The 27,322-nt window shown below is 40.8% G+C and overlaps 1 protein-coding gene across 1 annotated transcript in view; it reads right to left on the bottom strand.

Moving 5' to 3' along the window:
• LOC149153425 (exostosin family protein) overlaps positions 1 to 26,484 on the bottom strand; it is a 178,445-nt gene extending 151,961 nt beyond the window's left edge. The window contains exons 1-2 of the mRNA XM_089438819.1: positions 25,679 to 26,484; positions 25,481 to 25,574 (exon numbers count right to left, since the gene is read on the bottom strand). Coding sequence (XP_089294945.1) covers positions 25,481 to 25,574; positions 25,679 to 26,014 — 430 coding nt within the window. The 5' untranslated portion in view covers positions 26,015 to 26,484. The remainder of the gene's footprint in view (positions 1 to 25,480; positions 25,575 to 25,678) is intronic.
• Between the last annotated feature and the right edge of the window lie 838 nt (positions 26,485 to 27,322).

The raw sequence follows: 27,322 nt of genomic DNA, 5'->3' as shown, positions 1-27,322 counted from the left end.
AATCCCTGGATTTGATGTAGGGCCTTGCACAAATACAAATCCTGAACTCATCCAAAGAGCCATGAAAGCATTGGAAATTTTAGACCATAATAGAGAGGCCAAAGAAGAAATGAAGAGGCAACTAAAAAAATCAGCTGAAGCAAGTGGCACTGTTTCTACTGCAGCATCAACCAATCCGGTAGCTGCCACAAATACAAATCCTGAACTCATCCAAAGAGCCATGAAAGCATTGGAAATTTTAGACCATAATAGAGAGGCCAAAGAAGAAATGAAGAGGCAACTAAAAAAATCAACTGAAGCAAGTGGCACTGGTTCTACTGCAGCATCAACCAATCCGGTAGCTGCCACATCATTTTTTGTTCCTCGAACCACACCTGGTTCACAGCCATCTATCAGTTCAATGCTAAAAAGAACTGAGAAAGAACAAGCTGACAAGTTGCTAGCAAAATTTCTCCTCTGGAGTGATATTCCTTTCAGCATTATAAAGAATAAGCCATTTTTCCAACCTGCTATTGATGTTATTGCAAGTGTTGGTCCAGGGTACAAAATCCCTTCTTATCATGATTTCAGAGGCCAGATTCTTCAAAATGAAAAGCTTGACTGCACCCAAAGATTGGAGGATTTTAGGGCATCATGGGCACAAACAGGATGCATTGTTATGTCAGATGGTTGGACTGACCAAAAGGGGAGAACCCTTATAAACTTCTTGATTAGTTGTCCCAAGGGGACTATGTTTATCAAATCTGTTGATGCATCTGCACAAATCAAAGATGCAAGAACTTTATGTGATTTGCTAGATGTGTTTATTTTGGAGGTGGGTGCAGAAAATGTTGTCCAAGTCATAACGGACAATGCTGCAAATTATGTTGCTGCTGGCAGGATGCTTATGGACAGGCATCCTACTTTATTTTGGACACCTTGTGCTGCACACTGTATTGATTTGATGTTGGAGGACATAGGGAAAATTCCCTTTGTCAAAGGTATTGTTGATTCATCTAAAAGCATTACAAAATCTATATATCATACATTTGTGCTTAGCTTGATGAGAAGATTCACCAACAACAAAGAGTTGGTGCGCCCCACCATTACACGATTTGCCACCAGTTTCATATATCTTCAATCCCTCTTGAATTCTATGTGGGATGTGAAGAGAATGTTTCTTTTAGAGGAGTGGTGTGCTTTGCCAATGAGCCGCAAACCAGAGGGAGAGGTCGTATGCAGACTAGTTTCATACCAGGAAGACTTCTGGGCAGGAATGCAGGAGGTGTGCGCTGTTACTGAACCTTTGGTAAAGGTTCTTCGGTTGGTTGAAGGTGAAAAGCCCACAATGGGCTATTTGTATGAGGCCATGGACAAGGCCAAAGAAGCCATTCGGGCCTACTATGACGATAAGGGAGATGATGGGTTTCAGAGACAACTCCTCCTATGGGGAGTGATTGATGAGCGATGGAACAACACACTCCATCGTCCCATTCATGCTGCTGGGCTTTTCCTGAACCCCGCATTTTCTTACGCATGTGGGTTTGTATTTGATGCTGAGATCATGGATGGATTCTTATCCTGTGCCCAGAAGATGGTGCGATCTCCAACAGAACGTATAGAGATCTCTAAAGAAATTGAGACATATAGAATGGCAAGTGGCACATTTGGCTTTGAGATGGCTGTCATTGATAGGACAATTAAAATGCCAGGTATTTTTTAGTTTGTAACTTTGTTTCAAGTTTCATTGTCTCTTCAAATTCCATTTTTTTCTTATGTTTATTTAAAATTTTATTTGTACTTTTGTTGTAGATGCATGGTGGAGAATGTATGGTGGCAGGATACCCCTTCTGCAAAAGCTTGCCATTCGCATCCTCAGCCAAACATGTAGCTCCTCAGGATGTGAACGCAACTGGAGTGTATTTGAAAAAATACACAACAAGAAGCGCAACAGGTTAACACTTAAACATTTAAAATATTGCAAATTTCCAAATAAATTTTTGAATTCATTAAACAATATTTTTTTTTAATTATTAATTATTATTTCGTGATCTTTGTACAGGTTGGAGTCCTAGCGACTTAATGACATGGTCTACGTCTACTACAATCTTCGATTGTGGGTGAGGCAACTTGAGAGAACACCTGATGTGGAGGCCATCTCATTGGATGGGATTGACACCACTGTTGCATGGAGGGTTGAGGCCGAGAGGCCTTTCAATGAGTCTGTTGATGATTGGTTAGTGCAAGATGTAGTGGAGGGGGAGGAGAAGCAAGAGGAGGAGGAGGAACAGGAGGAGGAGGTGACACCACCTACCCGAGCTACCCCTGCCACCAGTAGAGGACGTGGTCTACCTCCTATAGCTCCTACTTCTAGTTCTTCAACTTCTAGAGCACAGCAGACTCCACTGCCAACTCCACCAGCACCGGCATCTACATCTAGAGGCAAAGGGAAAGCTGTGGCATTTTCTTGCAAGGGGGGCAGAGGAAATCAATAGGATTAGACTTTAGTTATTTTCTTCATTTTATTGTATATGACATTATGACATGATGAGATACATTATTATATTTTTTGTTGATATTTTGAGGCTGAGTTGGGACTCAGGAGTCAGGACTTACTATTCAGGACATGATTCAATGTTATGTGTGATTTTAGCACTAGAAATGATATTAAACATCTTATATATTAGTTCTTTTATCATATTTATGTGTCAATGTATTTATTTTATGTTGTAGATGGTTTAGATATTAAAAAAATTGAAAAAAAAAATGAAAAAAATGAATATTTTTGTACCAAACGAGTTTTTCCTGATTATTTCCAATTATTTCCCGATAATTACAATTTTTTCCAATTTTTTCTTCGCGCCAATATTATCCCGATAACGATTAATGCAACATTGATCAAAAGAGGTATTAAAATTATCCCTAAAACAATAGATACCAGGATATCAATTGAAAATAAGAGGTTTTCTAGCCCACTGGGGACAACACAATTAGTGATCGGTGTGTTATGAAGTATTATGTAAATAATGAAATTCAAGGTTCAAATCAATGTGGAAAAAGTCGAAGTCGGGATTAATTCGGCAAGGGTCCAAAAGTTGAAAAACTTGGCAAAGTCGGGAGTTTTTCGAAAAAGTCGGCAAAAAGTCGGCAAAATTAAAAAAAATACAAAAATATTCATTTTTTAAAAAAATCGGACTTTTTCAATAAAATCCCGACTTTTTCAATAAAATCCCGATTTTTTCAATAAAATCCCGATTTTTTCAAAGAAAAAAAAATCATTAAAGAAACTACCACGATTTTTTGGAAAAAGTCCCGATTTAATCCCGACTTTTTTTATTTAATCCCGATTTTTTCGACTGGGAAAAAATCGGCAAAAAATCGGCCGATATAATCGGCCAGCCAAAAAAATCGCGTTTTGGGGATTTAATCCCGATTTTTTCCCGACTTTTTCCACACTGGTTCAAATCCCCCGTGAGTCAAGCCAACAAAAAGAAAAAGAGGCTTTCTAAATTGTAAATGTGTACTGGGAAGGGGGTTCAACAAAAGGAATTTGGGAGTTACTACATAAACCCTAGAGAAATTAGAAGTATTTTGTAATATCCCACAAACACACATACTATCTCATGTTCACTATGAGAAACCCTTTGTGTTCTAAGTGTTTGGCTCATGCCAATGAGATCAATAACCCGACCACGTCACTTTATCTTGTACCGTCTCATTGGTTGTTCATAATGTTGGGGTCTAGACCTCATTAGTAAGATTTCCTCCACTTCTTAAAAGAAACATACATTTATCTTAACTACTGTCGATTATTTCATTAAGTTGGTAGAGTCTGTTCCTCTACATAGTTGTTCGAGTCACATCATTTCCATGTTCAACTTTACTCATATCATTTGACAATATGGGGTTCCTCACACAATTGTCTCCAACAACAATCATGTCTTTAAGAACCACGAAATGGAGGATCATTCTATGAAGCACAACATTCAAAATGAATCTTCTCATGTTATTATCCTCAAGCCATTGGCCAAGCTAAGGCTTTCAATAAGACCTTTGTTTCCATCCTTGACCGAATAGTAACTAAATCCCTAAGGGATTGGCCCCTAAAGATATTTCCTAACCCATAGGATTATTGTACTTGCAAGTGCACATAAACAAGTGCCACCCCATTTGCCCTCACATTTAGGGCAAAACTTGTGCTTCCCCTAGAGGTTCAAACTTCAAATCCCTTCCCTTTGTGTAGTGTCATACACCCTTGCCCATGAGAATAAGGTGTTCATCACCCATTTAGTTGGGCTAGAAACAACAGACACCCAATGCCTACAAGCGCTCCAACATAATGAGGCATATAAGAAAAGGCAAGCCTCCACATCTTTATCATAAGAAAGGGAAGTTCACTCCCAAGTGGTTTGGCCCTTCACCGTGTTGATGATAATAGCATTGGATAGGTACTTCAGCACAAGTCTAAGTGTCTAGATGTATGGAAGTCGTCCAAGACCTTTAACCTTGGCAAATTATTTTAATTAAAGGATTTATTAAAGTAATTTATTTTTATAAGAAATAGTGAGTTAATCTAATGAAATGCAATGGTTGTTTACATTAATGAATTAGATGAATCTCAACCATTGATCTCAAGTGAAGTTGAGATTTAATCTCAATTGTTAATCACTTTGGAGATTATGGTTATGGATTTGGGCAATAACTAAAACTTATAAAAGGAAGGCTAGGTTAAGGGAAAAGACACATCAAGTGTGCACAAGATAGTGAGTTAGTGAGATCTCAGTGATCGGGTGGAGAAGGACATTCGTCCAAGTGTGCAAGGTTTGAGGAAGAAGAATACGTGGCAGTGAGGGAGAAGGATCCAATAGCCAACAAGATCAAGGGATAGATTTTGAGGGTTTGATCAGCTAGAAATATTCCAGGTTTTATTGTTTGTATTTTCCTTAGAGAGCCATTTTTCAGTAAGGGAGCCCTTGTAAAATGTATACTAAAGATAACTTATTAATGAAATAGTGGATTTGAAGGGTAGAATTTATTTTTGTGCATATGTATGAAATTGGTATCATTTTTGCTTCCGTTGTTTATATTTTATTTACCTATTAAAATTCCAACAATGCTTTTTATCCAGTAGATTTGCAGTTACTAATTTTTACAGCAATGTATTTACTAGGTGATATATTGCTAGTAGCTAGGTTAGAAACTAACACACTGTCACTAATGGTGCCTATTGCCTCATGGACCCATACAAGGATCCTTTAAAGGATCCTACCAATTTCATGTTCTTCAAACCTTTCTACTCCTAAGGTTTCTAGCCCGGCTCCCCTTCCTGGCTACCCAAATCTACTCGGGGTAGTCTTGTGGCTTCCAATGCTCTTCCAGGCTTCTTTTGTGCCTTCTCTTTCCTTTACCCCATCCTCTAAATTCTTAAGCAAGCCTCACTTTTTGATATGCTTCTCATTGGTAACTTCAAGCTATACTAGTCTCAAACGGTTTCCATGTTTTAATATGGTTTACCAAGTCAAATGAAGCTTCATCTCAAAATGGGACCAACATGGATCCTTGTTGTTAGCATCTCTGAGAAATTAGTGATGCCCAAACTTCCCTCTTCACATGCCTTGGTCCAATCAAGAGAGCCTTCCTTCTTCCTTCTCCTCTCTTTGTTTTATCTACCTCCTTTAGTCGCCTCATCGATGGTTGGCTCCATCCAAGTCACTATCTCAGATAGGTCCCAACTCAATATGACTTCTTCCTGGATGGGATCAGTGATTTTGCCTCCTCCTCACCTCCTTGGGACATTGGTCTTGAATGTCACACCATACAAATTACAACTATGTTATTGCCTTCTCAACCATTTCTCCAAAATTTCCTTCCCCTTGCCTCTTGCCTTTGTTATTCAATCCCTAGCATTGTCACATGTCACCTCTTGCCCTTGCTAGTTCAACCCTAGAGTTGTCACCTCTTGCCCTTGCTAGTTCAACCCTAGAGTTGTCACCTCTTGCCCTTGCTAGTTCATCCCTAGTGTTGTTGCCTATAGCCTCTTGCACTTTCCAATTCGGCCCTAGCATTATGACTTATCACCTCTACCCCTCACTAGTTCAACCCTAGCATTGTCATCTATCACCTCTTGTCCTTGCTAGTCCAACCTTAGAATTGATGCCTATTACCTCTTGCCCTCACTAGTTCCACCCTAGTGTTGTCATTTTTCGTCCCTTACCCTCACTACTTCATCCCTAGCATTGTCCATGTCGTCTCTTGCCCTCACCACTAGCTCCTTAACATTGTTGCTTCTCACCTTTTTCCCTCACTAATTCATCTCTAGTGTCATCAAATGTCACCTCATGCCTTCACTAGTCCAATACCAATGTCATCATTTGTAGCCTCTTCCTTCACGAGTTCAACCCTAGCATTGTCACATGTCACCTCTTGCCTTTGCTAATTCAGTGCTATCATTGACATGTCTCGTCTCTTCTCCCTCCTCATTTCCCTTGTCTTCACTTATTTCCTTTCCTTCCCTAATAATTATTGTCATCATCCCTTCCCCTCTTTGAGCAAGACGTTAACCTTTGTTTTATAGATGCATAACTTGCTCAAATAATGAGATCATCAGGCTCCTATCTCTCATGCCTTGGCTAGCTTCCATCGACAACTCCCACAACCACGTAAATGCAGATGTTTACTTTTTACTCTCACTCTCATATTTCTTTTCTAATATATTTTTCATAATGCAACTATTGTATTCCTTCTGTGGCACTTAGATTTATTGCATTCACTTGTATATTCTAGCTACTATCTTACTTTTCAAAGAATTAGACTTACTCATATTCCATCTCATCTCCTAGTTGTTATTCCTCGTACATTGTAGTTAATTTGCGTGTATCAAATTTCATAGTTTAGCTAGTGCTTTGCTTTCTCAATAGTTAGGTTTGCTTGACTCCCATCCCAACATTATTTTCTTGTCATGAATCACATTTCTTTTCAATCTTTCATTTTTTCTCTTTCTTATATGTGTTTGATATCATATTACCTATGTAAGGGTGAGATGAGTTCACTCTTTGCACTAATTATTGGGGCATGGGGTCGCTATACAAACATTGGAAACTCGAGTGAAGCCAAACAATGGAGACTACCCCTCACCCATGTCTATGCATTAGCTCCCATTACACACACCAATAGGCTCCTCCCCATGCATCATTGCCTTGCTATTGTTGCTACTCTTATTTTCACTTTGTTTACTTCTCTCCTTTGATTTCACTTTGCTTGCTTCTCTCCTTTGCAACTCACTACTATTCACATCTTATGGATAGTAACTCCTACAAGATGGGCAACATGCAACATATGGATCTCACACTTTACTATTCACATATCACGTTGCAGTTTGATCCACTTATATGTGATCTCCATGTGTGACTTGCCAAGTGATGACATCAATATCTCTCTATCGTCCTATGCTAGACCAACCTCCTTGAATCCCCTTCTCGTAGCCTACATGCATGACCTCTTAGGGATGTCTATTGCTCAAGTAGGATCCTTTATTGTTTCTCCTCCCTTGTTCTTTAGCTATTGGTCACAAATTTAGTTCACTTTGACCCTTCAATGCACTCATTTGGGGTATTTTCCTTGATCTAAGGGTTCAATTTCAGGCATAATCCCTATATTGGATCCATAGTTGCTTAAGATGTTTCACTATAGTTCATGAAAGCCCAAAACCTTTTGGGTTTGATATTAACATGGTGAAATGAGTCCAATCTTTCTTAACCCTTCCTACTTTCAAGGTACTAAGTGAGAGGCAAATTCTCTAGAGGTAATGTGTAATATTCCTAAGGGAAAATTAACATTGATAAGGAAAGCATCAATAGTACATGCAACACAAAATTCACACATTACATTAAACACCCAGAAATACTCCAAAATTTGCACCAAGCTGAGCCATTTTTATTGTAAATAAATGGGGGTACAATATAGTATGGAGTGAATGCACCTGGGTTTGCCAAAGGCAAGTTGAACAAGTCCCAGGTGAAGGAAACAAGTGCTCGAATGCTGGAAAGGTATCCCCTTCAATTCTCTGCGCTGGCCCTGGAAAACTACAATGTTGGTTGATAAGAATTTGTTGTTTGACCCACCTCCAATGCTCAGAAAATTCTGAGAAATTAACCTCGGTCTCTCCTCAAATAACTCACCAAAACCTAGAAAGGGTTGGGCCTAGTTCCAACCACCGAAATTACCCCCAATTTCCACTTGCTCCTCCAATTGTTGGGTAATTCGACCCACCTAGAAATGACACTACCTGAATCCCCCAAAATGTCAACGAAGGCTAGCAAAAATCCGCTCTGGATGCCTCCACAAGTCTCTATTATGAAACCAGCTCACAAAAAGATAGAAAAGATAGATCAACGCCTTAGAAATAAGCCTCTTCGAGGGGGCAACCTCATTTACATTACACAAATGAACAATTCTTAGATGATTCAAATGACAAAACCTCATTTTTATATATAGGAGTCTAAGAGGTCACAATATAACCAAAGCCAACCTAACAATAATAATATAAAGGCACAAAAATAACAATAGTGGGATTCTATGGAGCACAATATAGGGGCACAACAATAACAATAAGGGATACAACGACAATAGTAATGGGGGAATCACTAGTATTATAGAGACCTAACATGCCCCTCTCCTTCAAAAAAGTGTTGTCCTCAACGCTTGAGTAGTTCAGGATGCTTCTGTATAAAATTCTCATCCTCCCATGTGGAATCTTCAACGGGTAAGTTCTTCCACTTGATGAGATATTCTGAAATTGATCAATTTCGTAGTTGTCGAATTCTTGTTTCTTTGACTGCTTAAGGTTCCAATATGATTTTTCCTTCCTCATCAAATTCTGGCAATATTGTTTGAACTGGAAGCTTGTCACCTATAACCTTCTTTAAGCATGAAACATGGAAAACTGGGTGCATTCGGGAAGCTACAGGAAGCTCCGATTTGTATGCCATAGTACCTATCTTTTGCAACACTTTGTACAGACCATAATACTTTGGTGATAATTTATTATCCTTCTTAGCTTGCTTGAGGGACATTTGTTTATATGGTTGTAGTCGTAGAAATACCCAATCACCTACATCAAAACTTCTTTCGCTGCGATGTTGATCTGCCTGTTGTTTCATTCTATTATGTGCCAAGGTGAGGTTATCATTCAAGAGTTGGAGAACTTGTTGTTGATGCTCGATGTGATCTTCCACTGCTTGAACCTTAGAATTTTCTCTTAAATATGATGTGATGGATGGTGGATGATATCCATAAAGTGCCATAAGTGGGCTCATTTTTGTTGCAGTATGGAAGGAAGTGTTATACCACCATTCAGCGAAAGGCCACCATTTGACCCATTGTGTCTGTTTATCAGATACAAAGCAACGAAGATATCATTCCAAACATTTGTTTACTATCTCAGTTTGCCCATCAGATTGAGGATGATAAGATGAGCTATGAACTAACTGAGTACCAAGACAAGAAAATAATTTTGTCCAAAAATTTCCAGTGAAAATGGGATCTCTGTCGCTTACAATAATCTTTGGGTTTCCATGTAGCTTTTGAATTGTTTCCATAAATGCAGTAGAAATTGTACTCGCTTTAAATGGATGAGATAATGCACAAAAGTGTGCATGCTTGGTAAGTCTGTCAACTACCACCATGATAACACTCTTTCCTTCGGACTTGGGTAAAACTGTGATAAAATCCAATGAAACCTCTTCCCAACGTTGGCTTGGAATGGATAAAGGTTGTAATAGTCCTAGGTCTTAATTGTTTCAACTTTATTTTGTTAGCAAACCAAACATTTCGCCACAAACTTTTGAATATCCGATTTAAGGCCATCCCAAAAAAAATCCTTCTTAACCCTGTGGTAGGTTTTTAGAAATCCTGAGTGCCCTCCTAAGGGAGAGGTGTGCAATTCCCTAAGAATCTTTTGTTTGAGTTGGGAATTCTTACATAGGTATAACCGATCCTTGTACCATAACGAATCATTTTTCCAGCTAAATGTATCAGATGTACTGGGATCTTGTTGTATCTTTTGAATGAGTGCCCACACTTCCTCGTCATTCTTCCATTCATCCATTGCTTTGTTTATCCAATCTGTTTGGATAATAGAAATGGTGCAAAGAAATGCTTCCACATCCTCATCCTTTATTGAGAGTGCATCTGCCACAACATTTTGCTTCCCTTTTTTATAGATGATTTCAAAGTCATAACCCAACATCTTTGTGACCCATTTTTGCTGCTCTTCTGAAGATAACCTTTGTTCTAAAAAGTATTTAAGACTATCATGCTCTGTTTTTACCTTGAAGTGTCTTCCCATTAGGTAGGATCGCCATTTCTTAAGTGCATGTAGTATTGCCAACATTTCCTTCTCATAAATAGCTTTGTGTAAATACTTTCCTTTGATTGGATGACTTTCGAAAGCTATGGGTCTTTCTTCTTGCATTAAAACGGCACCAATTCCATTTCCTAAGGCATCACATTCCACAATAAAGGTTTTTGTGAAGTCCGGAGTAACTAAGACTAGTGCTTGGCATATTGCCTCTTTAAGATGTTCAAAGGTCTTCGTTGTTTCTGGAGTCCATGAAAATGCATCTTTCTTCAATAATGTTGTTAGAGGTGTTGTTATTCTCCCATAATTCTTAACAAACTTGTGATAAAACCCTATCAACCCGAGAAATCCTCGTAGATGCTTTATGGATGTGGGGATTTTCCATTCCTTAATGGTTTTAATTTTGTTAGGATCTACCTTAACACCTTCATGAGATGCAATATGATCCAAATATTCCACCTCTTGTACTCCAAAGAAACATTTGGAGATTTTTGCATATAATTGTTTCTCCTCCAATAGTTTGAGCACCATGTCAACATGTTGGACATGATCCTTCCAAGACTTGCTATAGACTAGTATATCATCAAAAAATACTAACACAAATTTTCTAAGGAAGGGTTTGAAAATGGAATTCATCAAACCTTGAAATGTAGAAGTTGCATTAGTAAGGCCAAAAGGCATGACCAAAAATTCATAATGACCCTCATGAGTTCTAAATGTTGTTTTTGGAATGTCTTCAGTCTTCATTCTGATTTGATGATATCCTGAACGAAGATTGAAGTAAATTGATCCATGCAATTCATCCAATAATTCATCAATGACAGCAATGGGAAATTTATCTTTAATAGTGAGCTTGTTGAGCTCCCTATAATCTGGACACATGCGCCATGATCCATCCTTCTTGTGAACCAATACTACTGGAGCAAAGAAAGAACTTTGACTAGGTTGAATTATACCAGCCTCTAGCATTTCTGCAACCATACATTCAATTTCACTCTTTTGGACACATGGATATCTATAAGGCCTGATGTTTGCAAGAACACTTCCTAGAATCAAATTAATAGCATGATCATGATCACGAATAGGTGGGAGGCCTTTGGGAGTCTCAAATACCTTGGAATGATTGTCCAAGACTTTTTGGAGATTTGGAGAAATGGATGATTTCGATGTGGGAACCTCTAGTGAACATAATTGTGCAATTATGCCTCGTTGTTCTTTCTTTAGAAGCTTTGTCATTCCGTTAGAGCTGATTATCTTTCCCGGTTTCCCTGTGATACCCCTTAATTCAACTTTTTTTCCTTCATGAAAAGTTCTTGAAAATTAAAAGCTACTGTACCCAAGGATTGTAGCCATTGGAATCCTAGTACAACATCAACACCACCCATTGGAATGGAAAGCATTGGGCTATTCAATACATATTCTCCCATGGATAGCTTGATATTATGGCACTTTCCTGAGCAATTTATGGTTCCTCCACTTGCAACCATCACTTGACACTCTGGTGCTAGATATAGGAAGCAATTCAATTCCTTAGCTATCTTACAATGAATAAAATTATGGGTACTTCCCGAACCAATCAACATTATTACCTTTTTCTTTTTGATATGCCCTTCTATCTTGATCATAGTTTTAGAATTCTGCCGATTCGAAACGGAAACGGCCGAGTTGATCTGTTTCATTGCCCAGAAATGTGACTCGGTGGAGGAAACGGTTCAGTAGGCCGAGTCAGCCATGACTTGGCCGAGTCATGGCTGACTCGGCCAACTCGACCGTTTCTGTATTGACTCAGCTGAGTCATAACCAGTGGCCTGTAACCCCATCAAAACAGCAATTTGACATTTTTTTAATGAAATTTTGAAGTGTTTGCTGATTGGTTTGAACTCCAACGTGTTTTATGAATTAGTTAAATGTTATTTGGGGTCCATTTCCCCCTCCCAAACCCTATTTAACACACTCAAATGCTCTCTACTATTGATATGCTATTCAAATTTCATGGTAATGTTAAATTCTTAAAGTAAAAATGACATTCTCCTTAATCTTCATTTTCATCATTTTACTTAAATTTTTAACATTACCATGAAATAACTCAGGATGTTTGAGAGTGGTTTCGGCCTCATTGGATTTCATATGGAGAAAGTAGAATTTTAGATTTCATTCAAAATCCAGCAGACTTATCAGTTTTTCAGGATTTCAGGATTGGAGGATTACAATGTTTCCATTGAATTTTGTCATGTATTAGGGTATGAAACTCGTATTTAATCAAGAGCACCAATCCCTCTATGTACCTTGATGTTAGTGACATTGGTTGTCGAACTCCTCTGGGATTCGCTCCCAAACCAAGAGCTTCTGAAAATGTCGCTCCCGCTCCCGTTTACGCTCTTGCTCCCCACTTTCGCTCCTGCTCCCAACTTCCAAGTAACACTGAGCCAGATGATGTTGGCAACTCTAGCAGTAGCCAGTAGTACTGGTCACAGACTTTTGTTGTAGAGGCCATTTATAGCCTCCTTGGTTATGTGTTTTTGTTTTGATCTCTATATCATCATCGTGTATGTATTGGACAATGCATTGGGTGTCATTTTGATATAATGGATATATTCATGAGCCTACTTTGATCATATGTTGTCTTCTATCTATATTCTAATGTTGTGTGTTTGGAAACATGAATGAAAATCTTTAAAAGTATGTGTTTTTATAAAAAATAAATATTTAATGTATTTTTTACAATGACCGAGTCACTGAAATCGAGCCGGCCAAGTCAATACCGAGTTGGAGTCGACCCTCGACCGAGTCGGAGTCGGAGTCGGAGTTTTAAAACATTGATCTTGATAGATAGAGGAGTGGTTATTCTAGCCAATGCATTACAAGATATGGTCGGATTCATTTCTTCTTTTTCTAGGGTTTGTTCCTAGTGTATATCCTCTTCTTTTGACATTTCTTGTTCCTTTTCTTCCTCCTCTTCACAATCTATGTAGAATAATTTCTTCTCGACACACTTATGACCTTTAGTGTATTTGTTATCACGACTGTAACAAAGCCCTTTTGCTCTTTTCTTCCAATTGTTGTGGTGTCAACCTTGTAGGTTGTGGATGGCTGGGTGCAACAACACTTCCATCTTTATGATTGTGAGAGGTAGGCTTCTTTGTTGCCATAATTTTGTTTTCCATTTTTTTTGCCAGCCTAAATGCCTTCTCCAATGAATCTGGTTCCCAAAGGCGAACCTCATGTTGGATGTTATCTTTTAAAGTCCTTATGAACACATCAATCCTATGCTCCTCTAGAATATCTTTTACCCTTATATTCAATTTTTGGAAGTCCTCAATGTGCTCCATCATTGAACCCTTTTGTTTGAGATTTATCAATTGGCTAAAAAAAGTGTTGCTTTTTTTATCCTCATAATGTGCTATCATTTCATCCATAAAAATAGCCCAAGTGACAATTTGTTTACGAGAGCAAAGCCATCGATACCATACAAACCGATTTGGTTCCAAATATAAAGTTGCAATGCATACCTTTTGTGTGTTTTGCACATTATGGAGATCGAAAAATTGCTCTATCTGTAGTATCCATGTTCCAGGATCCTTGCCGTCAAACTTCCTCATATCGATCTTTGGAACATGGTGGTTTTTCGATCCAACATTAAAGTGTATGAAATCATGATTAACATTTATTTTGTTCTCATCATGAGTTTCATTTACTAACCTTTCGCCATTAGTAAGCATTTCTTATAGAAACTTTGTCAAATCTGTCTTCAAATCTTCCATGCCTTTCTTTAAATCATCCATCTTAGCTTCCACGCCATCCATCTTAACTTCCACGCCGTCCATCTTAGCTTCCACGTCATTCATCTTAGCTTCTACAACTTTCTTTAAACCATCCATCTTAGCTTCCACGCCATACATCTTAGCTTCTACGTCTTTCTTTAAACCATCCATCTTAGCTTCTGTTACTTTTTATGCAAGTGAAATTTGTTGCACTTGGTCTCGTAATTTTGATATATCATATTGCATTTCTTCCTCTTCTTCATGAGTCATGCTAGAGCTTTCAGGTTGCTTACTAGGTGTTTCCATTTTCTTTCTTCGGGGCATCAATTACCGATAATAATGCTTCATTATGCCCTTTGAATTCCTTCAAACTAATTTTTCAAACCAAGCTTATGCAAAAGTTTAAAAAAACTACACACATCTTTTCACTTTGTAGGAGCTCAATATTGAATTTGATGTATCTCTGTAATTTTGGATCTCCAAGGTCTGAAATTTCTTCCTGCGGTAACCCTCTGAGTAATCTTTCTAACCCCGTAAGTCTGATCAAGATTGGATTCTCCAATGAAGATTTATGCCAAATCTCCCACGATGACCTGAGTATAGACTGGTTCAGTAGAGCGAACTTGTACGACGTGCCGCGGGTCACTGTTTCAACCTTAGGTTCTGAAAATGATACCCAAAAAACTACAATCCGTCCTCTTTCTGTAACTTCTTACAAAAATTCAATCTGATGCTCAAAGCGAAAGTTATGACGATTTTCCCAAGGTCACATGTTTGGAATGTAATTCGGGGGTCTGCAAAAACCCTAACTTCCTTAGATTATATCTCCGAAAATATAGCGAGACAAGATCTAAAATTCGAGCCCGAGGTTCAAACCTATTCCATCTCAAATGGGTTTTTTTTAGCTTCTGAAACTTTGTAGCGAAAAAGTTACAGCTAAAATGCCACGATGGCCTGTTTGGAGCAGCGAAACCCTAGAATCCAAAGCTCTGATACCAAATGTTATGAAACCAACTCACAAAAAGATAGAAAAGATAGATCAATGTCTTAGAAATAAGCCTCTTTGAGGGGGAAACCTCCTTTACATTACACAAATGAACAATTCTTAGATGATTCAAATGACAAAACCTCCTTTCTATATATAGGAATCTAAGGGGTCACAATATAACCAAAGCCGACCTAACAATAATAATATAAAAGGCACAAAAATAACAATAGTGGGATTCTATGGAGCACAATAATAACAATAGGGGGACAATAGGGGCACAACAATAACAATAAGGGATACAACGAGAATAGTAATGGGGGAATGACTAGTATTATAGAGACCTAACAGTCTCAGCTCAATTCAGCCCCCAATTGCCTATCCTCTTGGCTCCCACGTGTGGCATAAAAAACACCTTTGCATCGGCTTGTGTAGTCCCTGAAGTTGAGCCAATGTCACAACAAAACTCCCCCAAAATTGTGCCCAACTAGCACTCCAAATCTTCAGCAAATGGTAGTCCAAGTCTCTCCCGAAAGCCTCAATGATTATGTTGCTCCACAACTAGCTTTCCTGAGAGATGCATATTCCCCTTAATGCACCCAGTCTGTTGTAATAATCCCCCGAATTACCTGAGAAAACACCTGGGCTAACTTCCAATGTAATGTAGATCACCTCCTTGGGCTGGCACTCCAAGTCAACTGAAGGTAGGGTGAGATTCTCACATGAAAATCTCATGTGCTGAACAACACTTGCAGACTTGGCTCAATAGCTCAAGCATGCTAGGTGAGTGTAAATGTTAAGGGTTCAAAAGCCACAAACTGATGTATGCTCCTCATATTTATCCTTGAGCCTTCCTTTTTCCCTTGTGGGTTCCATGCATCGATTTCCCTTTGCCTTTTTCCCTCCAAGAGTGCAAATTGACTAGAAGTGTGTATTCCCTTTTGGGGTGGCACCCACCATCCACTAAGAAATCGATTTGTCTTTCTTCCCCTATGTTGGAGCCTCGCTTAACCAAAATTGCAAGTGGGGCCCTCCAACCCAATTTCTCCTAAGTTAAAGACCCAAAATATCAAAATTGAGCAAAATTGTATTCTCACTTAGCAATAGTGCTAAGTGGGAATATCACAATCCTCCCCGCCAAAATGTTGTTTGCCCTCAAGCAACTGTAGTGATGGGTGTTGAAGTATATGCTCACCTTCCCAAGTGGCATCCTCATCTGGTAAGTTCTTCCATCTGATCAGAAACTCCTTGATAACTCTACTCCTCAGTCTCCTCTCCCTGGTCTCCAGAATAGTCTCAGGCTCAAGAACCAGATGCCCATCATCATCCAATGGGGGTAGCTCAGTAGCCGCTATCACATGTTGTCGCAGTACCTTCTTGAGGCATGAGACATGGAAAACATTATGCACCTTGCTTCCCGACAGAAGCTCTAGCTCGTATGCCACCTGACCAATCCTCCTGACCACCCTGTAGGGCCCATAAAAACATGGTTGTAGCTTCTCGACCCCCTTGTGCTTCAACATGGACTGCTTGTAATGTTGGAGACGCAAGAAAACCAAGTCTCCCACCTCGAAATGTCTCTCAACTCGATGCCTATCTGCATACATCTTCTGTTGGTTTTGGGTTGTTTGCAAGTTATCTTTGAGGGTCTTAAGAATGTCATGGCTCTCTTGTATCTAGTCTTTCGGCCTTGGGGCCCGGCTGTCTCCAAAACAAGGTCAGCAAAATATAAAGCATCATATCCATATAAAGCTCGGAAAGGTGACATACGAATAGACATAAGATAGGTAATATTGTAGCAATACTCCCCCAAGTGTAGCCATCTTGCCCAAGCTTGCTACTGCCCTGTCACATAGTTCTGCAAATACCCCTCCAACCACTTGTTAACTATCTCGGTCTACCCATCTGTCTTGGGGTGGTAGCTGGTACTAGGAGTGAGCTTTGTGCCCACCAACCTGAAAAGCTCTTGCCAAAAAGCCCCCATGAACCGGTTGTCCCTGTCACTGACTATGGTCTTGGGGAAACCATGCAACCGAAAGACCTCTCTGAAGAAGAGCTCCGCAACTTGCGAAGCAGAGTGCCTGGTGGGGATAGAAAAGAAATGGGGATACTTCGTCAACCTATCCACCACGTGTATGCAGTCACGGCCCTGCACCAAGGGAAGTCCTGTGATAAAGTCCATCGAGATGCTCTCCCATTTCCCCTCCAGAATGGGGAGAGGCTATAGTAACCCAACAAGATGGGTCAACTCTCCCTTGCTTCTCTGGCAGGCCTCACACTCCTGCACATGCCTCAACTTGTCCCCCCTGAGGCCCTTCCACGTGAAACACTCTCTGACCGTCCTATAAGTCTTTAGGAACCCCTCATGTCCTGGCAGTGGTTAATCATGTGCTGCATGGAGAATCCTCTCCCTCAACTATGAACCCATCACCAAAAATATGTGCTCCTTATAGTAAATAACATCGGCCATCACCCGGTAGCGCTCATCCCCATGAGTACCCTCCAAGATCTCACACGCCCGCTGATCCTTGGAGTACTCCACCAAAAGTTGTGCCTTCCAATCATGGCAGATGCTCATGAGTGAAAGTGTCGCGGGCCTTCTGGATAAGGCATCTGCCACCACGTTATGCTTGCCCTTGACATACTCTATGTCAAAATCGTAGGCCTGAATCCTGCTGACCCACTTTTGTTGTCTATCATTGAGGCCCTTTTGCCCCTGAAAGTGGCGAACACTATTATGACCAATCTTTACTCTGAACCTATTGCCCACCAAGTACTGTCGGAATTTGGCCAATGCATGCATGATGGCTAGCAGCTCCTTGTCATAGATCAAGTACAGCCTCTCATGACTAAGGAGCTTCCGACTCTCAAAAGTTATCGGGTGGCCTCTCTGTGACAATATAGCGTCAATGCCTTCACTGTAATATCCCTAAGGGAAATTTACAATGATAAACAAAGCATATATAGCAAAAACACACACACAAATTACACACAATATTAAACACCCAGAAAATGCCAAAATCTGCGCTAAGCTGAGCCATTTTATTAAGATAAATGATGGGATTCAATATGAGATCAGAAGGCATGCACCTGGGCTTGCCCAAGGCAAGCTAAGAACGCCAAAGTGATGAAATCAGTTGCTCAAACACTAGGTAGTTGTCCCCAACAAAGCTATGCGTCGGTCCTCAGGAATTGCATTGTTGGCTGCAAGAAATGGTTGCTAGGACCTCCTCCAGTGCTCAGAAAATTCTGGGAAATTAACCCTGGCCTCTCCTCCAATAACCCACCAAAACCCAACAAGGGTTTGGCCAAATGTTGACCTCAGAATTTCAGCCCAATTTCTCCTAGCTCCCCTAGCTACTGGGTATTTCGACCCACCTGTAAATGTCACTGCTGAAGGCTCCCAAAATGGCTGAGATATTCAACAAATCCCCTTCCGGAACTCCTCCACAAGTCTCAGCCCCAAACTCCTCTTCCTCCCAATGCCCCATGTGTGGCACGAAAAGGTACTACGCAGGCCCACGCAGTCCCTACTGATAATCACTTGGCCCAGCCAATTCTATCCAAAATGAGGCCCTTGAATTTCCCTAAATCTTCGACAAATGATGTCCCTTGGTTATTCCAGAGACCCAACAAATCACTTGTCCCCACAACAGCTCCTCCAATGACTGCGTATTTGTCCCTCTGCGTCCCACTTGTTGAACCAACTCCACAAATATGCTGGAAAGGCTCCCAAATTAGATTGAAGGTGATGAAGACTTCCTCCTAGGGTTGGCACTCGACGTCCACTGAAGCAAGGGTGAGATTCTCGCCTGAAAATCTCTTGTGCTCAACAGCACATGCAAACTTGGCTTCCAGCTCAAGTGTGCTAGTCAAAGTGAATGTTCATATGATCAAAGATGCCCCCAAAATGAGTGCCTCCTATTTTGTCATTGTGCCTCCAATTTGCTCATGTGGGACCCAACCATTGATTCCCTTCATCCTTTCCCTCCAAGAGTGCATATTTCCAAGAGGGGAGCGTATTCCCTCTTTGGTGTGGCCCCCACCATCCAGTAGCCATTTGATTTTTCCCTTTCTCCTATGTTGGGACCTTGCCTTAGCTCCAAAACTTCAAGTGGGGTCCCGCAACCCATTTTTCCTATAACAAAATTGGTAAAATTGATATTTACCCTTAGCAATATTGCTAAGTGGAAATATCACATTCACCCAATGCATCACACTCCAAGGTGAACGGTTGTGTAAAATCAGGTACAACCAACACCAGACAACTGCTCATCACCTCCTTGAGGTGCTCAAATGTTGCTTGTGCCTTATCCATCCATGTGAATGCCCCCTTCTTGGTCAGATCTATGAGGGGTGCTCAAATGTTGCTTGTGCCTTATCCATCCATGTGAATGCCCCCTTCTTGGTCAAATCTGTGAGGGGTGTTTCTAGCTATGAGAAGCCCTTCGCAAACTTCCTGTAATACGTGCAAATGCCCACAAATCCCCTCAGCTCGGTCACATTCCGTGGAACTAGCCAATCCCAGATGGCTCTAATCTTCTCCTCATGCACCCGCACTCCATCCTCTCCAATAATATGCCCCAAGTAGAGCATCTCAGTCAGCCCAAACTCACACTTGGACAACTTCACATAGAACTGTTGTCCCTCCAAAATACGAAGCACCTCCTCTAGATGTTGTAAGTGCTCCTCTCATGTCTCGCTACAAAACAATATATCATCAAAGAACACCAATATAAATCTACGCAATTTCTTGCGAAACACATGGTTCATGCAAGACTAGAAGGTAACAAGAGCGTTGGTCAACCCAAAGGGCATAACCAAGAACTTGAAATGGCCGTAGTGACACCTGAACATTGTCTTGGGGATATCCTAATCCCTCACCCGAATCTGATGGTACCTCGAACGTAGATCTATCTTAGAGAAGTACTTGGCTCCTCTATGCTCATCTATGCGAGGAATGGGGTATCGGTTCTTCAAAGTCTTCTTATTAAGAGCTCTATAGTCAATGCACATTCGTAGTGTACCATCCTTCTTCTTCACGAAGACAACTAATGAAACGAAGGGGCTAGAGCTGGGCCTAATGTGCCCCAATGCCAACAACTCTTAAATAGCCCGCTCAATCTCATCCCGATAAGCCTTGGGATGCCTATATGGGGTTGTGATGACTACTTGTACCCCTGGCTCTAGCTCAATGGTGTGCTCAAACCCCTTATCAAGCGATCGCCTTGGTAGGATGTCTCCAAACATTGTCAAGTACATGTCTAGGATGGCCTAAATATCTGGATGTGGTGGTTAGGGCCCGCCCCTTGCATCAGATATCCTGAGCTCTACAACCCACTCTATATCTCCATGTCTCAAGTTTGCCTCCATCTTGTGCACTGACACTGTCTGTGGGGGATATGAATGCATGCCTCTCAACAAAACTGGCTTCCCATCTGGCCCAGTGAACTCCATCTCCAATTTTTGCCAATCAATGGTAACACGTGTCAAAGAGTAGAGCCACTAAACATCAAGCACCACATTGGTGTCTGGAATGTCAACCACAAAGAAATGGTCCGTCATCGAATAGTTCCCCATCACTAGTGTCATCCCGAGGACATATCTGGTACACTACATGGTGCGATCTCCTGGCACCAAAACAAAGAAGCCCTCAAAAGACTCTGTGCGTATGCCTCTCCTCTCCACCATCTAGGCATCTACGAAGTTGTGGGTCACCCCACTGTCTACTAACATTGAAACACGTTGTCCTTGCACCGTACCCCTGATCCTCAGCGTGAGGTACTTCAGCACTCCCCAAAGTGAAGCGATAACTCCTACTTTCGGCAAGAAAGGGGCCCCTCCTGGTGGGCCTCCTCCTCCTCCTCCTGTGGCCTGTGGCTCATCATCACCAGTGCCTATCTCCTACTCTACCTCATCTTCTAGCTCACCATCAGAAAACACCTCTATGTAGTGGGCCTTGCCCTTGGTACATCTATGCCCCGGTGCCCACGGCTCCTGGCAAGTGAAGCGCAACTTCCTCCTGCGGAGGTCTCTCCGGGTCTCATCATCCAACTGCCCACGCCCCTAGGAGTCTCGTTGTGGCGGAGGCCTAGCATCATAGCCCCTTTGTGGGAAAGGAGCTCAGGGTGGAACTAGTGCCCTAGCCTTGGGGATTGCGTCCTACAAATCCATGGTACAAGATACCGCCTCCTACAAAGTGGTGGGCCTACAGGACCTCACTAACCCACACAGTGGCTCAGTCAAGCCCTCAACAAAGGTGTAGACCCTCCTGGCATCTGACAGGTCCGACACCATCACTGATACTCTCAAGAACTCTAATATGTAGTGCTTTGGGTTGCCTGTCTGTCTGAGCTGCATCAGCGCTCAGAAATGTGCCTCTGGATCTCTCCTATCAAAACGCTCCAAAATCCTCCATGTGAAGTCGTCATCGGAAGTCACATTAGCATACCCTAGCGTGGTCAACCCATGGAACCATCAGTCATGTGCTACTCCCTCCAAGTGCAACGTAGCCATTTTAAGGGCTTCTACCTCCGTCATCAGGCTAAGCTAAAAGTATGTGTCTATCTTCTCAACCCATGCCCTAGTCGTGCACTTGGATGACCCATCAAAAACGGGGAGGTACATCCTCCCAATAGTGCATTGCAGCTCTGAATTTTCCGTGCCTGAGCCCCCAGCACCCTTGCCCTTCTCATTCTGCTTGAGTTGGCAGAAGTCTCGAAAGGATAATGTAGCTCTGAAATCATCCCCCATAGACTGCCACTCCCGGAAATAATCTCCCATGGGCATCTCATCCTGTCCAACCTACTCACCCAATCCTGAGGGCAAAAACGTGGGCAATGTGGTTCTGGTGGGCCCATTGAAAGCATGTGGGTGAGTCAGAGGTGGGAAGCCCCTGAAGTTTCCTCAAACAAAAAATCTCGGTGAATGCCTTGTCCCGATTTTGTTGCTTGATCTCCTCCAACATCTCCTTTTGTCCCTTGGCCAAGTCACTCCGGCCCTTCCACGAGGCTCTCAAAGCTACCTCCTATTTGCTCTTTAGCTCCCCCATGTCTACTTCCTCCACTGCCTGTTCTGGGGCCTCAATGTCAAGTGTGATTTCCAACTCTTTCTCTCGGCGCCGGTACCTCTGCCTCCGGTAGGTAACGTTTTGCTTGTCCTTTAGGTTCATAAGAAATAATCCCACGACTGAGCCAAGATCAAGGCTCTGATACCACTGTAATATTCCTAAGGGAAAATTAACAATGATAAACAAAGCATCAACAGTACATGCAACACAAAATTCACACATAACATTAAACACCCAGAAATACTCCAAAAATTGCGCCAAGCTTAACCATTTTTATTGTAAATAAATGGGGGTACAATATAGTATGGAGCGAATGCACCTAGGCTTGCCAAAGGCAAGCTGAACAAGTCCCAAGTGAAGGAAACAAGTGCCCGGATGCTGGAAAGGTATCCCCTTCAATGCTCTGCGCTGGCCCTGGAAAACTGCATTATTGGCTAGTAAAAATTTGTTGTTTGACCCACCTCTAATGCTCGGAAAATTCCGAGAAAATTTACCTCAGTCTCTCCTCAAATAGCCCACCAAAATCCAGAAAGTGTTGGGCGTGGTTCCAACCTCCGAAATTACCCCCAATTTCCACGTGCTCCTCCAACTACTAGGTAATTTGACCCACCTGGAAATGACATTGCCTGAATCCCCCAAAATGTCAACAAAGGCTAGCAAAAATCCCCTCTAGATGCCTTCAAAAGTCTCAGCTCAGTTCAACCCCCAATTGCCTATCCTCTTGGCTCCCATGTGTGGCATAAAAAACACCTCTGCACAATGTTGCGCAGTCCTTGAAGGTGAGCCAATGTCACAACAAAACTCCCCCAAAATTGTGCCCAGCTAGCACTCCAAATCTTCAACAAATGATGGTCCAAGTCTCTCCCAGAAGCCTCAATGATTATGCTGCTCAACAACTAGCTGTCCCGAGAGATGCATATCCCCCTTGTTGCACCCAGTCTGCTGTAATAATCCCCCGAATTGCCTGAGCAAACACCTAGGCTAACTCCCAACGTAATGTAGATCACCTCCTTGCACTAGCACTCAGAGTCCACTGAAGGTAGGGTGAGATTCTCGCATGAAAATCTTGTGTGCTAAACAGCACTTGCATACTTGGCTCAACAACTCAAGCATGCTAGGTGAGTATAAATGTCAAGGGTTCAAAAGCCCCAAACTGATGTATGCTCCTCCTATTTATCCTTGGGCCTTCCTTTTCCCTTGTGGGTCCCATGCATGATTTCCATTTGCCTTTTTCCCTCCAAGAGTGCGAATTGACTAGGAGTGTGTATTCCTTTTTGGGGTGGCCCCCACCATCCACCAAGAAATCGATTTGTCTTTCTTCCCCTATGTTGGAGCCCCCCTTAACCAAAATTGCAAGCGGGGCCCTCCAACCCACTTTCTCCTAAGTTAAAGACCCAAAATATCAAAATTAAGCAAAATTGTATTCTCACTTAGCAATAGTGCTAAGTGGGAATATCACATAATGCCACTATGTCTCACAACACATGGAACATATAGCTTGTTTTTTTGGGGGGTATCAATGATATGACCTTAAACATTTGTGTTATGTAATCAAACAATGGGATTTGATTTTTTAAATGGGTTTCTCTCTCTCTCTAATGAATAGTTTGTCATTCAGCTATGCCTTGAGCTCATTCTATTGCCTATTTATAGGTTCCTCTTTGTCAATTATTTCTTCTTTTTTACTTCTCTTTGAATCTTATATCTTTGAAACCCATTCTTGCAAGTACACACCTGGCTTGGAGTCAAATCTTGATCTATCTTCCTAATTCAATTTCCAAGCTTTTGGGTTGCTTGTACTTGTCTTCACCAATGCACCAACAAGTATCTCTCTCTGTTAGTCTGGCTCCAACCTTGCAAGCTTTTGGGTTGCTTGTACTTGTCTTCACCAATGCACCAACAAGTATATCTCTCTGTTATTATGGCTCCAACCTTGCAGGCTTGTTGTCTCATCCTAGAGCATCTGAAAGGGCTTAGTCCTCTTATACATTGGAAATTCAACCCCACGACCTCAAGGGATGTATCAAACCTTCTAAAGGCACTTCAGATTGCCATTTATTAGTTGCATTGCTATATCATTTATGTGGTAGATCTAGTGTTATTATTACTTTGTATTGGAGAACAGTACAGGTCTGTTCAATAGTAGGATTAAGCTGCATGTGGAAGTTTATTTAGGAGGTGGAACATTCTCTTAGAGGCCTATCACAACTCTCATCGTCATCCCAAGAAGTCTCAGCACCTGCAGCAGCATTCATCCAAGTGAATTCTTTCCTTTTCTTCTTCCTTTCATTTTCAGCACTTAGCTTAATTGGCTTGCTTAGAAAATTGACCCTGAATTAGTTTGATTTCCTTTATTAACTTGTTGATTACTTGTTGGAAACCCTAATTGAGTTACCATAAATAAGCTACATCCCTAGATGACTAATTAAGATTAAAACCCCAACTAATCTAGAGACCTTCCTCCCTTCTCTTTTCTCTTTCTTCCTGTCCCTAAGCTTTCTCAGTTTTGCCCTAAAACTGAGCAGCAACTCCACTCTCTCCTTCCTCCTCGTTGGTGGTGTTTACAATTGGGTGGTTCTGCATCCTTACTCATATACTACAGCTTTCTGTCATTCCATGTAAATTTAATAAGTCAAATATATCCAACCTGACAGAACAGAGTTGCCGAATAATACACTAAACCAACGTTCACTGGACTAAATGAGTTATCTTAATTTGTCAGTTAGTGGGAAGCAACCTATAGCCAGTAATCACATATAGTTCATAAATGCAATTCCTTGCTCCATGGTCACAGCAACAGATAAATTTTTCCAGCGTTCTACCCCTGCATTTCAAATTCCAACAAATTAGAGTTTAGTTCCAACTTGCATAATGCCTTGACCTTTATTTCTCGTGCTACCTTATTTGCAATTTTTGCTTGCTTTCAGAAATAAAATTATTTTGGGGGATCCATTCTGTGAATGCCAACCAGATGTTGATAGTAACTCTTCACCACCCACTCTTTCAATTAAATCAATAACTTTTTCCTCCAACACAGATGGCTGACCATATATAAGCCTGCAATTTTCTCAAGTTACACTCAACCTAACCATTGGGCTAAAGTACCATAGAGCTCTCTAATTGCAACATCCAGCTGCAACCTTTGCAACCAAAGGTGACCAGGTGGGTGCCCAATAAGCACCAAGTTATCTTTGACCGCTGAGCTTAATTGAAAAAACAGAACACGCTCAAATGAAATAGGAAAACTAAGCACAACGATGATTCATGGAATCTTGAAGCCAAAAACACTTGTTAAAAGGGATGAGAAGAAACAGGGGTGGACTACAAACCTGCATAGCCATGAAAACATCGGCACTCTCCAAGTTCACTGTTACAAATGCCATGACCACTGCAGCCATCCTTACAATTCTTGCCACTGATAGTCTGCACACATCAACATGAAAAACCAATCAACGACTTTTCAAGTAAAAGAGAAAAGATAACCTCAGAAATGGAAATAAAAATATAAATAGATATCAGATCCCAACCTCATTGATGTAAACTGGCGCTGCAATATCATGGCATCTAGATAGCCATTTTCCGATATCAGCCTTCCATGGTGCATCTCTGTAAAGAATTGCTCCATCAGAATCATGACTCTGTGGGTATTGATCTGGTTCAATATTCTCATCGCCTATGGAGGAAACGTTTTTTATTGGTGATAATGCATTAGCCAAGCTTTCGATCTGTCGGGATCTAGTGAAATCAAGAGAAGCTGGTATGAGAGGCACAAAGAAAATATGGACAATGGAGATAAAGGCCACAAGGATCAGAATCACAACGGTAAGATGCCATGAATACTTGAAGTTTTGCAAGGAAGACATTTCACGACGGGGCTTTGAAGGCCGCTGGATTAGAGCCTAGCCTAAAAAACCAAACAAAATCAATTGGGTGGTTTTGGCTTCTACCGATAAATAAGAGATAGAGACAAATCTTGGTGTTTCCTTCTTCTTAACCCCTGAATCACAGCTATCCAGATTTTTTGAACAGACAAAACGCCGAGGGAATCGGACGGCTATCTAGATTTTTTGAACAGACAAAACGCCGAGGGAATCGGTGCACGTAGAATAAATATATTGTTATCACAGGCATGTCTGTAACTGTACGGTCCTGATATTTGAGCAGACAAATCAAATCATTTCATCGTGTCATGTGATGGACTTTTTTCCTCAATCTATGAGTCTGGTTGGGGGTCGAGAGCCAGCCCATGTTGAGTTGACTATAATTTTGCCAGTGACCGTACGAACTTAAAAGGTTGAGTATAGAATAGAGAACCTTGCAGGTAGGTAAGGAAACCCATCTAGGTAATTGTGCATACAAAGCTATGGCATATAAGCTACAGCTTGACGATGACACATAATTACTTAGTGATCGGGAAGTGGTATCCAATTTGATAATACTAATCCTTATAGCAAAGAAAAGAAAAGAAATTTAGCATGAAAATGTATATAATATTATTTATTATAGAATTTAAGAAGTAGTTTTAATGGTGGGGGATAAATAGTATTAATGTTATTTATTTCGATTGAATTTTAGTTAAATTGTTTAGTATAATAGGTAGGTAATTATATTGGGTTAAGAAATTAATAATAAGTGAGAACTAAATAAGGGATTTATTATTTTTGTTTAGTAATTTGATGGCTAAAGTCCATGGAGTGTATATTTTCTATTTCTTTAAATTTGAACTTGTGATTTCTTATGAATAAGCACATGCTCTTAATCATTAAGTTCACTCAAGCAATACAATGCTAAACAATTTATGGTTGTGTAGATCATAATGTGTTTTTTTTGTGAATCCACAATGTGTTCAAATTTTAATCGTCATAATTTTGTATATGTTCAAAAATATGCCACCCGAGAATGAGACTCGGGTGGAGGGCAAATTAAACCCACTAGCTACCACTCTAGTTACTATGCTTTGAAAAATGATAGTGTTATTATTAAGAAACTTTCATGTTTACCATATGTACATATCTAAAAACCATAACTTAGAGTTTATTTTGAAACATTGTTTTGTGTAAGTGTACAAGAGGCTTTTGAATTTTTTTTTTTAATTTCTTGAAAATATTATTTTCATGCATAAGCCCGTGTCATTTTTGAACAATAAACAACAAAACACGTGGTGACAATAT

The sequence above is a fragment of the Pinus tabuliformis genome, chromosome 9 (assembly GCF_031772625.1).
Source record: "Pinus tabuliformis cultivar Carrire ecotype Pingquan chromosome 9, CPIR1, whole genome shotgun sequence".
Lineage (NCBI taxonomy): Eukaryota > Viridiplantae > Streptophyta > Pinopsida > Pinales > Pinaceae > Pinus > Pinus tabuliformis.
Note: the sequence above shows the minus strand (reverse complement) of the source record. Positions and strands in the feature narration are given on the sequence as shown.